We start from the raw sequence: 14,175 nt of genomic DNA, 5'->3' as shown, positions 1-14,175 counted from the left end.
AGTACGTAATAATTTTTTCTTCTAAGTATGACTATATATCATATATCATAAGTAGGGGTGCTCACGGTTCGGTTTGGATCGGTTTTTATTTAAAAAATAACCAAACCAATTGAGTCGGTTTTTCAAATTGTCAAATCAAACCAAACCAAACTATATCGGTTTTTACTATTCGATTTTTGTCGGTTTTTATCGATTTTTTCGGTTTTTGTCGGTTTTTTAATATACCTTGTAGTCACTATTTGAATAAACAGAAAATAAATTTCAAAAGTATTTTCTTATTATAAATTTCATTGTAGCCAGTAGCTACTAGCCAAGATTGACGCATACATGTTTAATAATAGAGAATGATTCACCTAAAGTTTTACTATTTGTAATTGTGAGTAGCTTTTCTGCGTATAAAGTCCACATTTTATTTATTTTTACTTTATTTAGTATAATTCAAAAGAATGGCCCAAGATCAAAAATATAAAAACTCAATATAAATTATATTTTTTTCATAAAAAAAATAATACACACACATATATATACAAATTTAATTTTTAAAATATGTATATATAAAGTCGGGTTGGTTCGGTTTTTTCGGTTTTTTTAGACTTGAAACCAAAACCAAACCAAATATAGTCGGTTTTTAAATTTAAAAACCAAACCAAATCAAACCAAATAAATATCGGGTTTTTTTTCCGGTTTGGTTTGATTATCGATTTGGTTTGATTTTTTGATTTTTCGTGTTCAGCCCTAATCATAAGGCAAAACTTGTTGACCTTGAATCTTTGTTCATTAGGCAAGTGAAGCAAGGACAAAATTCTAATATCACCAAGTCACTAACCTTCAAGGTTATTTTTGTAAATCATCCCTCCACTCGAATCCTAAGTCATTTTTATTGGGCCTATTAATTTAAAAGCCCATCAACTCATTTGAGCGTGGGGCAACAAGGATTGGGTTGACAAAGCCTATCAAAATAAGGAAGTACATTTGATCAATTTAGCTTACTTTATACAAAAAAGAGAAGTTCTATATCTTATATTTGTAATTTAGCTTCCTAAAAGACAAAGTGAATTGTATTGTGTTTTTCTTTTACTTTCTCTCTATCATTTAATGAAATGTCCATTGATTAATCAGATGAAAGTCGAAAACTTGAAATAAGAATCGTCAAATGATTCTTAAACGTTGTTACTCTATATAGATGAAGTCCATTACATTACTATATTGATGATTTCTTAAATAATATCGAAAATATCAATCTTATATGTAATTACTCTTTTAATATGATATCAAATTGTCTTGCTCAATTTAGTGCAATCATTGTAAGTAATTTGATTAAGGATAATTGAGACTTCATCTTAATCATGAGAAGCGCGTGCATGTCACCAATAAGATGTGCAAGATCTATTTATTTGAGGTTTATTTTTTAAAAATAATATTATAATTTTGGGATTAATTTGCATGCATCTCAATTAATTTTACATGCTATTTGTTGTATTTGATAACTTCATCCATCAAAACATAGACAAATTATGAGGAAAAAAATTGATTAATATTTTCTTATGTCTACTAGGAATTGATTTCTTTGAGGTTTATAAACCTCAAATATTTCTTCTGATTATGACCCAAAAATATAGTGAATAGAGAATCAATTATAGTCTATTATTGACTGGATAGATAAGATGTGTCTTCTGTTACATTACCTCCTAAATTAAATGAAGTCTCTATTGTTTATATCTGCTAAAGATAAACAATGTGCAAGAATATTAGAGGAATTCATAAAATACTTTTTTTAAAAAAGAATACACTAATAAAAATAAAATGGTGGAATGGAGGAATCACATGCAGCTGATTAAAAGTCCAATTTTTTTTTCCAATTTAAAGAAAATCTTAGGCCGAACTTTAATATTATATGACTTTTAGTCGGTGGACAAAAAGTGGTTGGCAAAATAGGAAGTGAGTTATAGCCTTATTCCCATTGCTCATTAATTCTTCAACTATATTATAATTAAATATAACTATTTAATAATTTGTTAAGTTTCATCTTCAAGTATTAATTTTTTTATATATATAATAGGATACCACTAGAAGATTCCTAGAAAGTACAAGACTTAGATGGACTCAATTTTTTTCCACAAAAATTAAGCTATATGGTCCACTATCATTTTGAATTAAAATTCAATCAATTAAATCCACCCCACCAAACATTATAATAATAAATCAAACAGTGGTATTAGAAAAGGAAAAAAAAATCGTACTTCCATGAATTATATGAACTCTCAAAATTTTGAGTCCATGATATGTCCTTTTAGTAACAGAAATAAGTCGACATCATATAATTGATTCTTCCTAGTATGACACTTATGACATAATGTTAATTTGATATGCCGACATTTATGTTTATTTGATTTTTAAATATGGTGAATGAATAGATATACTAGAAATTTTGATTATTGAAAATAAGTATTAAAGTATTCAGATAAAATGGAGTTTACTTCAAACCTCGTTACAAATTATAAAACATGGACTATTATTGAAGATTAACCAAACTTTGTTTATCAATATGACTTGGAAAAGGTTTTAAGAAATTTATTTAATTATAAAAAAATAGAATGAAATGATTTATTATTTATTTTTTTGTTGTTGAAGAAAGAATTGACAAAGTTTTACCAACATAGTATAAAATCTAACAAAATATTAACCTTGTACTAGTGAAAAAGAAAAAGACAAACATTCTAATTAAAGTACTTCTTGTTTCTACCCAAAAAAAAATATAAAAAGAGGTACTTCATATTAGACGTGTACACGTGGAAGAATCTCATTCGTTTGTTATTTATCTCCTAAATTCTCTCTGGCAATGCCAAGGCAGTGGCATTCCTGCTAATAAACTCAAAAACAAGTGTCATTTTTCAAACCCATAGAGTCAACAAAGCATTGAATAAGTTCTAAAAGGTAAACTAAAGCTTTGACCTTTTGAGTCCACTACGACGACGTATGATTCTTTAAATTTTTCTTAATAAAGAGTTAATTAATGAGTACTTCATGAAGCAACTTCTTTACTTTAATTAAATTAAAGTAGTTTTTTTTTTACTTTAATCCATATTTAGTAGTATTGATTCATTGTTGATTAGTAATCATTGATTCAAAGTTGGTTGAAGTTGAAGCTAAATGAGTGTATTCTAGAGTTGATTAGGCTATATTAGGACATGTATCTTGTTAGGAAATAAGTTTCTCAAAATTTACTATTTGTAAGTAAACATGATTAATTGGTCAATATTTGTCGAATTTATATCGTAGGTAAATTTAAGTTAAATACATTAATAATGTATATTTTTTATTATTAACATATTTTAACCTTTTGTATTTATGATTTATTTTATGATTTAGTTACTATTGAGTTTTTACATCTTTTTTTTATGAATGTGATTGTCTCTGTATGTTATCGTTAAGAATGTAATTAATTCATTATAATTTAGTTACTATTGAGTTTTTAGATCGATTTTCTGGAAATGTGACTATCTATGTAATCTTGGCGAGTTATCGTTATGTCATAATAAGTTAATTTTTAGAATTGAATTATGCTCAAAATTTATTTCTTTAGTGATAGAAATTACAATGCTTTAGCATAGTAATATTATCGAAGAATAAATAAATTCGATTTTTATGTGTACAGAAAAAAAAAATGTATAGGAACTTCGAGATGCCATGCAAACGATCTTTGCCATACAGAGTTCATTCCCTTATGAATATTATCTCTTTACCTGATTTAAACATCTTCATCTTGTGAGCTAATTTTTAAGTTTACTTGTTAAACTTAAAATTTATCTTTTTCTGACGTGATAAATAAATATATTTTTTAATTTAATTTTAATTAATTTGTACTTTTTAATTTTGATTGTGCACTGATAAATATTTAAATTTATATAAAGTTGGAGATACATACATTGTGTCATACATTCTACTTTGTGTGAGATACTCAAACTAATTTATATTATACCATATATAATATCGGTTATATATCGTAGAACATAAAGTATGTGTGTCTAATTATTTAGGTTAATACAAATTTAAACACTTATTTATGAACGGCAAGTTAATAGATACGTGTATATATATATTTTTTTGATGACTCATGACGTGAAGTGTTTTTCCGCAAGACACACACTGTGTCTGGCAGAAGTACACATTGAGAGTCTACATTCCACACAACACGCTTTATACAGCCCAACTTTCTTCTTCCTCTTCTCTCTCTCTCTCTCTCCATTTGCCATCTGCTGCCTTTTTAACTTCTATCTCATTTCTCAAGGCTTTATCATTCTTCTTTCTTCTTGTTTTCCTCATCTGAACTTGTATCTATACATTGTGTTTCTCGCCCAAAAACTCTGTTTTTCTTCTAAAAATAAACACCCCACTAGGCAGATATGGCTGATACAGCAAAATATACACCAATTAATGGTGAAAAAACTCTCATTACAGACCTGAAAACTCACTTCTCTTTTCTTAAAACAAGAAGAACTGTTACTTGTGCATATGGGTTCATGTTTGTTTTCATTCTTGTTACTTTTTTCTTGGCTTTTAGTCCTTCCCCTAACTCTTCTTCTCCATGGTTCACAAATATCTTTTCTTTAAGCAGCAGCAGTAGTAGTAGTAGTGGAACTGCTTTTTCTGATGAATCTTCTAGATCTCACTTCTCTTCAGTTTATTCTTACTTTTTCCCCAATTCCTCACAGCAACTTCAAAATTTTACTAACCCCAGATCCCAAAACTCCAATTTTGAGCCTCTGAAGAATGATTCACATGATAAAGATGAAGTCTTGCAAAGCCCCTTGAAGCCTTCTGTCAATGTGTCAGCAGTAGCTCCAGTATCTTCATCTGGGTTGGATCAAGAATCATCAAGTGTGAAGAATCAGCCCCAAAGTAAAGATTTTGATGATAAAAATGGAGTCTTGAAAAATCCATCAAAGCCTTCTGTCAATGTGTCAGCAGTAGCATCAAAATCTTCATCTGGGTTGGATCAAGAATCATCAAGTGTGAAGAATCAGCCCCAAAGCAAAGATTTTGATGATAAAAATGGAGTCTTTAAAACCCCCTCTAAGCCTTCTGTCAATGTGTCAGCAGTAGCACCAATATCGGATCAAGAATCATCAAAAAATCAGCCAAAAAGTAAAGATTTCGATGATAAAGTTGGAAACTTGAAGGCAAATCAGAGTAAAGATTCATTGGAAAAGTCACCAGAAAGTGTGAATCAGACAGCAAATTCAGCATCAAAATCTGGTAGTGGGAGTAAAGAGAAGGAAATTGCAGAAAAGGGAGTGAAGGGTAATTTCACTTCTTCATTTATGAAAAGCCAGAGTAATGGTACAAATTCAGATGTGTCGGCAAAGAAGAAGAGGGATGAAGATTTGGTTAAGTCTTTATTGAGTTGTGATTTCTTTGATGGAAATTGGGTGAAAGATGAGTCTTACCCTCTGTATAAACCTGGCTCTTGTTCTCTGATTGATGAACAATTTAACTGTTTTCTCAATGGTAGACCTGATAATAATCACATGAAGATGAAATGGAAGCCAAATGGCTGTACTCTTCCAAGGTAAGAATTTAGTTATGCTCAACTTAATTCTAATATTATATAAATTTATCTGGTCTATGAACTCCAAATTGACATGAGTTGAGCTTAAATGAAGAAGTAGGATTCATATAATCGATCCCAACTTGTTTGGACTGAGGCATAGTAGTTGTTGTTTATGAGTTCCAAATTAGGCCGACTACAACTTTTTTTCATTTTATTTTAGTGAAAACAGTCTCCGTTGATCATTGATGTGCAAATTGTTACAAATTGAGTTTGGCCTCCCAAACTTAGTACAAGATCATTGAGAACTCCAAATTAGGCCAACTTCAACTTGTTTAGGACTGAAGCGATGCTGTTGTTGTTTATGAGCTCTATTTTAGGCCGACTTCCACTTGTTTGGGACTGAAGCAATGTCTTTGTTGTTTATGAGCTCCAATTTAGGCCGACTTCAACTTGTTTGGGACTGAAGTAGTGTTGTTGTTGTTCCAAATTAGAGGCTTCAAGGATCCTATTCTTTTTGAGCTTTCATTCACTCAAAAAAATTCCATTGCTTGTGGGAATATGGCATTTTTCTTTTTTGTTCATCATCTGTCAGATTTGATCTAGTTTACTGATTATTATCTCAAAGTTGATCTTTTTCATCAACTACATTGTAAATAGATCTTATGACAGGCTAGTCGTACTTGTTTTGCTTCTTCGGGATCAAATCATTTATCTGTATTCTTGAAGTCTTCTAACAATTGCCTTTTGGAACTTGTTGACAGATTGAATGGAACTCATATGCTGGAATTATTGAGAGGAAAGCGATTAGTATTTGTCGGTGATTCTCTCAATAGGAACATGTGGGAATCCCTTGTTTGCATTCTTAGAAACTGTGTCAAAGATCAGAAAAAAGTTTATGAAGAATCTGGCAGACAACATTTTAGGACAGAGGCTTCATATTCATTTCTATTTGAGGTAAGATACCTTACCCGTGTCGGATCCTCTACACGCACCCAATGACATTTTTTGAAGAGTCCGAGCAACATAGCTACTATTAGACTTAACATCTTTCATTTTTTCTATATTTTAGGAGTACAATTGCAGAGTGGAATTCTTTGCATCTCCTTTCTTGGTTCAAGAATGGGAATATGCAGATAAAAAAGGAGTGAAGAAGGAAACACTTCGACTTGATTTAATCGGACAGTCTGCTGATAAATATAAAAACGCAGATATTTTAGTCTTCAACACCGGCCACTGGTGGACACACGAGAAAACTTCCTTAGGGTAAGATTTTATTGTATTTTATTTTCATCAATATGTATATTCTGTTGTTGTTTATGCTTTAAGAATATAATTTTACATTAAACTATGCTTCATGTTACAGGAAGGACTATTATCAAGAAGGAAGTCACGTGTACAGCGAATTAGATGTTCTTGAGGCATTTCGAAAAGCTTTAACAACATGGGGAAGATGGGTTGATTCCCATGTAAATCCTAAGAAAACATTTGTTCTCTTCAGAGGTTATTCTGCGTCTCATTTTAGGTAAATCCCAGATTACATTTACTTGTCCATAGCCCAAGTTCTCTTTTCTATAGTAGCATCATTATTCATCGGTTAATTTCACGTTTGGTTTTCACCTGCGGTTACCGAACTTTATTCACTATAACAGTAAAGTCACAAAACTATCTTTGGTTTCCGCGGTAACGGTACAATCACAGAACTATTTTTTTGTCACATTAAGGTAAATAGTTTTGTGATTCTACCGTTGCCGCAGATAAAATTAAACGACCATTCGTGAAATCAACTTCTTGTTCATGCATAACCTATTTGTTCTTTTGTCCTATGTTGCTCGGACTCTACAAAAATGTTACTGTACCGTGTTAGAACCTCGAACAATGCACTTCTTTGGAGGATCCGACAAGCACTTGACAACATTTTTAAAGAGTCCGAGTATCATAGCTTTTTCCTATTAATATTATATCATTACAACAACATACTAAGCGTAATTCCATAACTGGAGTCTGTGGTGGGTAGAATGTAACACAGACCTCACCCCTACCTTTGTGGGGGTAGAAAGACTGTTTTCGATATATCATTGTTCCCCTACCTTTGTGGGATAGAAAGACTGTTTTCGATATATCATTGTTTTACTTAAAACTATCTATTTTTTTTCTGCAGTGGTGGACAATGGAATTCAGGTGGAGCTTGTGACCATGAAACAGAACCAATCAAGAACACCACATATCTTACTCCATATCCATCAAAGATGAATGTATTAGAAAGAGTTTTAAAAGGGATGAAAAGTCAAGTCTCATATCTCAATGTCACAAGAATGACAGATTTTAGAAAAGATGGTCATCCATCAATATATAGGAAACAAAAATTTACAATTGAAGAGAAGAAATCACCATTGTTGTTCCAAGATTGTAGTCATTGGTGCCTCCCTGGTGTACCTGATACTTGGAATGAATTGCTATATGCCAAGATTTTAGTAAATCAACATCAAAAACAACAAGATGACAAGAAGTCGTAGAGGGTCGGGTTCATTATTCACCAAGTGTCAAATGGTAAGACCACCACTGACCCTAAAAAATTTCTCGATTATACAAGATCATGGGAAGAGTAATGTTTATATAGACTATATAAGCGAAAAGTAGAGAAGTTTCCTTAGGAGAGATATTTGTACTTAATAGTAATTCCCCTCTCCCATTCTTTTGAAGGGGAGCCTCGGAGCAACAATAATGTTGTTTCCGTGTGATCTCTATACATTACTGGTTTGAGCTGTGGAATCAGTCACTGGTTTGAGCTGTGGAATCAGTCACTGATGCTTGTGTCAGGCTTGGAGTGTGGTTTCTTAATGGGCTCAACAATGTAAATTATATTCTTAAATTATTTATTTTGAATAATTTAATGAATCATACGATTAATTATGTTTGTTGGATCAAGGGGTTTTGTAGACATTATTTATTATTTAAAATTGTTGTTTGTGACATGGAGTAGCATTTTTCTTAATTGTTGTGCGTAATTAAGGGATCTAATTAAGTCCATGTTACACATGACATCTCTGCTTGCCTGTGAAAATTAGCTGTTTGATAATAAGAGAGCTTGTCGTGTTGGACTATTTAGGGAAAAATAGTTCAAATATTTCTTTAATATTTTTAATCATGTTTATTTTTTGTAGTTCACATGGGGTGTTTTTCTATAAGTTTTCTAGTTATTTATACACAAAAAAAATTACATTTAAGTATTATTTAACCAGTTATAACAAATTACTTATATGAGTATCTTATTTTCTAGGTTACCATATTAAATTCACCGTGAAAGTTAAGTCAACCAAATCTAATACCTTAATTCCTGAAGATTTCTAATTAATTACTATGTTTTATTGTTCTTGGATCTTAAGCAAACACTTTAGGACGTGCAAGAATGCTTTAGTTTTTCGTACGTTAACTTGAACGTAGAGTAATAACATGCAAGCAAATGTAGACTTTACGATAAGAGAAAAAACATTATATATATAACATATTTAAATAGAAAATAAGCAAATCCTACTTCTTTGAAAAATTCTATTTTGAGTGGATTTAAAATGAATTCTCTGTAGGCTTTTTGCCAAATAAGTGAAATTCAATATGACTAAAATATTGATAATGTTATTAAATAAAAGAAATATATCATTCTTTCTTATATTAAGTAAAACCAAATATGTTATATATAAATTAGAACCGAAAGAGTATGTTTTGGACCAAATGGGTAATAAGGGAATTTGGTATAGAGCTATTTATGGGTTGTCTTCAACTTTATTAGAAAGAGTGGTCCAACTGTTCAATTTGAATTGATTACTTCACAGGGGACCATGCAATTTAATGAGGTTAATTGTTCATGACTTTAGCTTAGATTACGTATCTATCCACTATCAAATAGTATCTCATTTATGTATCATTTTTTTGGACCAAAATTGTCAGGCACATGCTACTTATCGTTTGTTTCGACTAAATAGACATCGTGAATTTATTCTTATGTTATTATTGAGCTTAAAAGTGTGTATTATATAAATTTATACGTATTTCTTATAAAGCTCTTTACGTTCTTCTCTCATTTTGATATGAGATTTGCCTAAGCTATAACATGTACCTTTATTTCGAAACTTGTCTGCTTACAAGCATGTCAACCCTTCTCTTCCACATGTTCTTAATGGTCTGCCCTCTGTTATGAATGTCGCATACACCCCTCTTAGATACTTAGTATCCTTCTTGAATTTTGTCCCACGATTGTACGGAGAGAATATTAGGCTCTGATATCATATTATCACGAAATTCAGCTCATGACACATATTGTCTGATTTGGCTAACATAATCTACGAATGTGTTTATCGAATTGTACCATCATTGAACCAAAAATGGACGCATCGCATGAACTTGTGATTGGCCTTATAAAGATTTTCATTTTCCTCTTATATTTTAATATTAGATTCACCTAAGAGGTAACTATGAACATTGTAACATTTATATGAAATAATTCTTTTAAAGAAAAGAGTACTCCTGTAAAAGATGTTATATTGAACAATTACTCATCTTTTTTATGATTACTCTAGTACTCGTTGATCTTATATATAAAGATTTTGAAACAAGGAAACAAACAAATGTTGTTTACATCTTAAGATTAAATTTATTCAGTCAAAGTTCAAAAGCTTAGCATGAGCTAAGCTTAAATGAAATAGTCAAGATTCATATAGCCAAACCCGACTTGTTTGGGACTGAGAGACATAGTTACTCGACTTGTTTGGGACTGAGAGACATAGTTGTTGTTGTAAAGTCCAAAAGCTCTTAAGCTCAATACAGTGGGTGATGCTAAGACTCTAAAATTGCTGCAGTTCCCATATCGCAGTACACTGTGGTATGCAGAGCTGCATAGAAGACTTCTTCAATTATTGAAGAATATAAAGTGTTTCTACACTTGTGAAAGGAGGTTAACTTCAAAATACACCTGATGATTTATCCTTAAGCTAGTAACATCCAAAAACATAATCAATACCAATATAACCAGAGAATTTGAATGAAAGTTACTAACATAGCTTAATTCCAAAGTATTAGAAAAAGGGAGTTTCAGGAGAAGAGATAATTTCTGCCATTTCCATAAGTACAATCCAGCACTTACAGCCACACTGATACAAGGGGGACGAGACACCATTTTAATGCTCACAGAAATACCAAACCAAGTAAGACACTGGAAGGGATTATATGGATAAAAATTCAATTTATTGAGGACATCAAGAGCAGGTATACCAACAAAACTACCATTTGCATGGTTATTTACAGAGGTAAAAGACAATTTTGCGCGATTATTTAAACAAGTTTTTTTCTTTTCATATGACTTGCAGCTGGAAAGCTTGGACCAGGCGGATAAGGAAACTAATGGTACAAGACTAAGCAGCAAACGGGAAAAGGTATTATGAAACTCAAGGAAAAGAGTACATTTCCTACCAATATGCCTAAAGAAACTCAGAAATATCAATGCCATACGGGGAAAGGGGGGCAGGTGTGTGTGCGCTTGGGAGGCCGAACATGATAAGAAGAACACAAATCAGTTTAGCCTCCTCCTCCTAGGTGCACGTGAATCTCCACTATCCACGTCTGAAATTCTGGAAGCATCATTTCTTCTTCTGGAAGATGATGTAGAAAGGGACACCCTAGAATCTATTTCAGCAGCAGTATCCACTGTTTGACTCTCTGAGTGTATAACAGCAGCAATGCTCGAAACTGAATCTCTATCTTCAACTGGTAGAGGCTGCTCCTGATTTCTCTCCACAGTGTTACTACGGAAGTATGGCTCAACCAGCCTTCCACCAGAACCAAAGGCAGAAGCAAGATTGGCATAATTAGCAGCTCGATGTGAATTCGATCTACGGAGTAACAGAGAAGAAAGACGACGGGTTTCCCACACATCAGAGTTAGTTGGACTGGTCTGTGTCAAGTCAACCACATCATCAGAAGGCAGAACAGGATTCTGTTCTCTGCGTCCCCTGGAAGTAAGAATACGGTTGAGCAGTGAGCTGCTTCGCTCAGGTAATTCATGAGAACCTTCGGAATTCTGCTGTTGTAGCTGAGACAAATCAAATCTACTGCCAAGACGGCGAATCATTTCTTCCATTGGAATGGTGAATGCTGTCCTTTGAATAGTCTGCCTCCAGCTCTCAACACGCCTTGCTTGAGGCCTATGAGGGATTTTCAGAGTTGAATCTTCTTCAGGCTCCCGTACATTAGTTCCACGTCCATAAATTGGGATTACATTCTTCATAGTCACTTCCCCTTTACAAACAGGACATTCCTTTGCATCCGAATGGAGATGTAACCACCGATAAAGACATGGCCAACAAAACAAGTGACCACAACAAGTCACAACAGGTTCTTTCGACAAGTCCAGGCATATATTGCAATCAAAGAAGCTTCCCCCTTCCTCACTATTACCCTTTTCACTGTCTTCTTTTTTCCCCAGAATCTCATCATGTGAATACCCATTATTGTTATCACATGTATTTTCCACTTCCGAGGGTCTCTCCTCAGTAACAACATCATCTGTTTGTGATTCACTCCTACCAATGAATTCCATCGCAATACTTCTAGCTTCTGCAGGGACAGGAATGTTTCTCAAAGCTGACCGCCATCTGCTCCTCCTTTGCCTAACAACTTCCCTAAATCGATAACCATCTAACAGGTCCTCTAAATTCATTTCTTCAATGGGAAATGTTGCAGGAACAGGCTCAGAATCATCAGTAGGACTTTCAACAGGTCCCAAATTCAGATCAAGATTCATTGTATTGGGTGTACTATCCCCCATGACAATTCAACCAACAAAAATAAAGAACTACAAGAAGCTCCAATTTCCAAGCTAAACGAGGTAAAAGACTCGAGCTTTCCCACTATACCAAATGAAAAAAAAACAAACAAGATTCCCTTTTAAATCAATTGAATGAAAACCCTCAACCTTCTACTACTATTCCACTCAGATAAATCAACCCCAAAATCAAGCAGCTTAATTTGAGCAGAAACCCTAACATTTCTCAGGTCAGAACAAAATCAATTGAAAACCCCAAATAATTTATACAACAATAAATCAAAACCAAGAACAGCTGGACCAACAATTCCAAGAAAGGTGTAATCTTTTCTGGGTAAATCGCATTAAGAACAAAAACAACAGCAATTTAACACATGAAAATGGAAAAAAATCAAAAAGGGTCACTAAGATTGTGAGCCTAGATGAGAATAAATTTCTATAATCAGCTGAAAACCCACAATTTAGAACCCGTTTTTCTTAATTAAAATCAATTAAATTTATGTTTTTTTTTTTTGTTTAAGAAAGTAAAGCAAAAAGATAGAGAGAGAGAAAGACCTTGAGTCAGCAAGATTGGATTTTGATGAAAGAAATCAGGTATAATTGCTATGAAATTAGCGCAATTTTCAGTGGATTTTCCATGTCTGAGTGAATTAGGGATCTGGTCCACTAGTATAGAGAAAGAGAAGATTTTGTGAGTAATTCGGGTTTGATTCCAACCCGAGAAAGTAGAGAGAACCAGCTCAGATACAGAGGAAGTTCAAGAGGGGGGTGGGCTTCGCCAGGGGGGGGGGGGCGTTATTGTCTCTGCACACGTAAGCAATTTTCTCACTTCCCCTAAATGAGGTGTGTATCCCAATTCATGCCAACATCATCATCCATGTAGGCAAGTGGATCCCACTTCCCCTAAATGAGGTGTGTCTCTAGGCTCTTCTTGAGCAATTGTCCCCAAATTATAATTATCTTGATCATTTATTCCTTTTCTTTTTTGAGAATTTTTATCTTTGGAATCAAATGATCTTCCATGTTTTAAACGTGGCCTAGACTCATTTGACTGAATAATTTATCCTATCGGGACATTAACTCGAATTTGATCATTAGCTGCTGGGATATGCAATTTAGTAATTCGTGGAAGGTTAATAAATGCATCTTGCAATTGATTTGCAATATTCTGTAAATAAATCATCTTTTGAACTTCTTGCTCACATTGATTTGTTCAAAGATCTAAATAAAATAGTGATAATGAATTTTAATCTATCTCATTTTCCAATTGCTTATGTACTCCCCCTAACGTTGGTATACTGATTCATCAAAATGACAATCAACGAATCTTGCGTAAATAAATCTCCAATCACAAGTTCCAAATATTTTATAATAGAGGGAGATTCATACCCAACATAAATTCTCAATCTTCTTTGGGGATCCATCTTTGTGCGGTGCGGTAGAGCAATTGGGACATATACCGCACACCCAAATATTCTAAGATGGGATATATTTGGATCCCTTCCAAAAGCCAATTGTAATGGAGAAAATTCATGAAAATTTATCGATCTTATGTGCACAAGTGCTGTTGCATGCAAAATAGCATGCCCCATACCGAAAGAGGAAGTTTTATCCTCATTAACAATGGTCTAGCTATCAATTGGAGGTGTTTAATCAATGATTCTCCTAGACCATTTTGAGTATGAACATGAGCGACCGGATGTTCAACTTTTATTCCAACCGACATACAATAATCATTAAAGGATTGAGATGTAAATTCACCAGCATTATCAAGACGAATTGTCTTTATTGCACAATCTAGAAATTATGCTCT

The 14,175-nt window shown here is 33.0% G+C and overlaps 2 protein-coding genes across 2 annotated transcripts; one reads left to right on the top strand and one right to left on the bottom strand.

Annotated features, from left to right (window-relative positions):
* Positions 1-4,135: 4,135 nt before the first annotated feature.
* On the top strand, positions 4,136-8,472 carry LOC129876199 (protein trichome birefringence-like). The gene is made up of 5 exons (XM_055951557.1): positions 4,136-5,569; positions 6,313-6,505; positions 6,621-6,814; positions 6,915-7,073; positions 7,710-8,472. Exons 1-5 carry the CDS (start codon positions 4,404-4,406, stop codon positions 8,062-8,064), a joined length of 2,067 nt encoding a protein of 688 aa, XP_055807532.1. The 5' UTR covers positions 4,136-4,403; the 3' UTR covers positions 8,065-8,472.
* A 2,482-nt stretch (positions 8,473-10,954) lies between these two features.
* On the bottom strand, positions 10,955-13,111 carry LOC129877052 (uncharacterized). The gene is made up of 2 exons (XM_055952528.1): positions 12,918-13,111; positions 10,955-12,447 (listed from the first exon to the last, which is right to left on the bottom strand). The coding sequence occupies exon 2, from the start codon at positions 12,363-12,365 to the stop codon at positions 11,112-11,114; it is 1,254 nt and encodes a 417-aa protein (XP_055808503.1). The 5' UTR covers positions 12,366-12,447; positions 12,918-13,111; the 3' UTR covers positions 10,955-11,111.
* Positions 13,112-14,175: the final 1,064 nt, after the last annotated feature.

Source organism: Solanum dulcamara, chromosome 12 (assembly GCF_947179165.1).
Source record: "Solanum dulcamara chromosome 12, daSolDulc1.2, whole genome shotgun sequence".
In the NCBI taxonomy this organism is placed as follows: Eukaryota; Viridiplantae; Streptophyta; class Magnoliopsida; order Solanales; family Solanaceae; genus Solanum; species Solanum dulcamara.
This window is presented reverse-complemented; position numbering and strand designations above follow the sequence as displayed.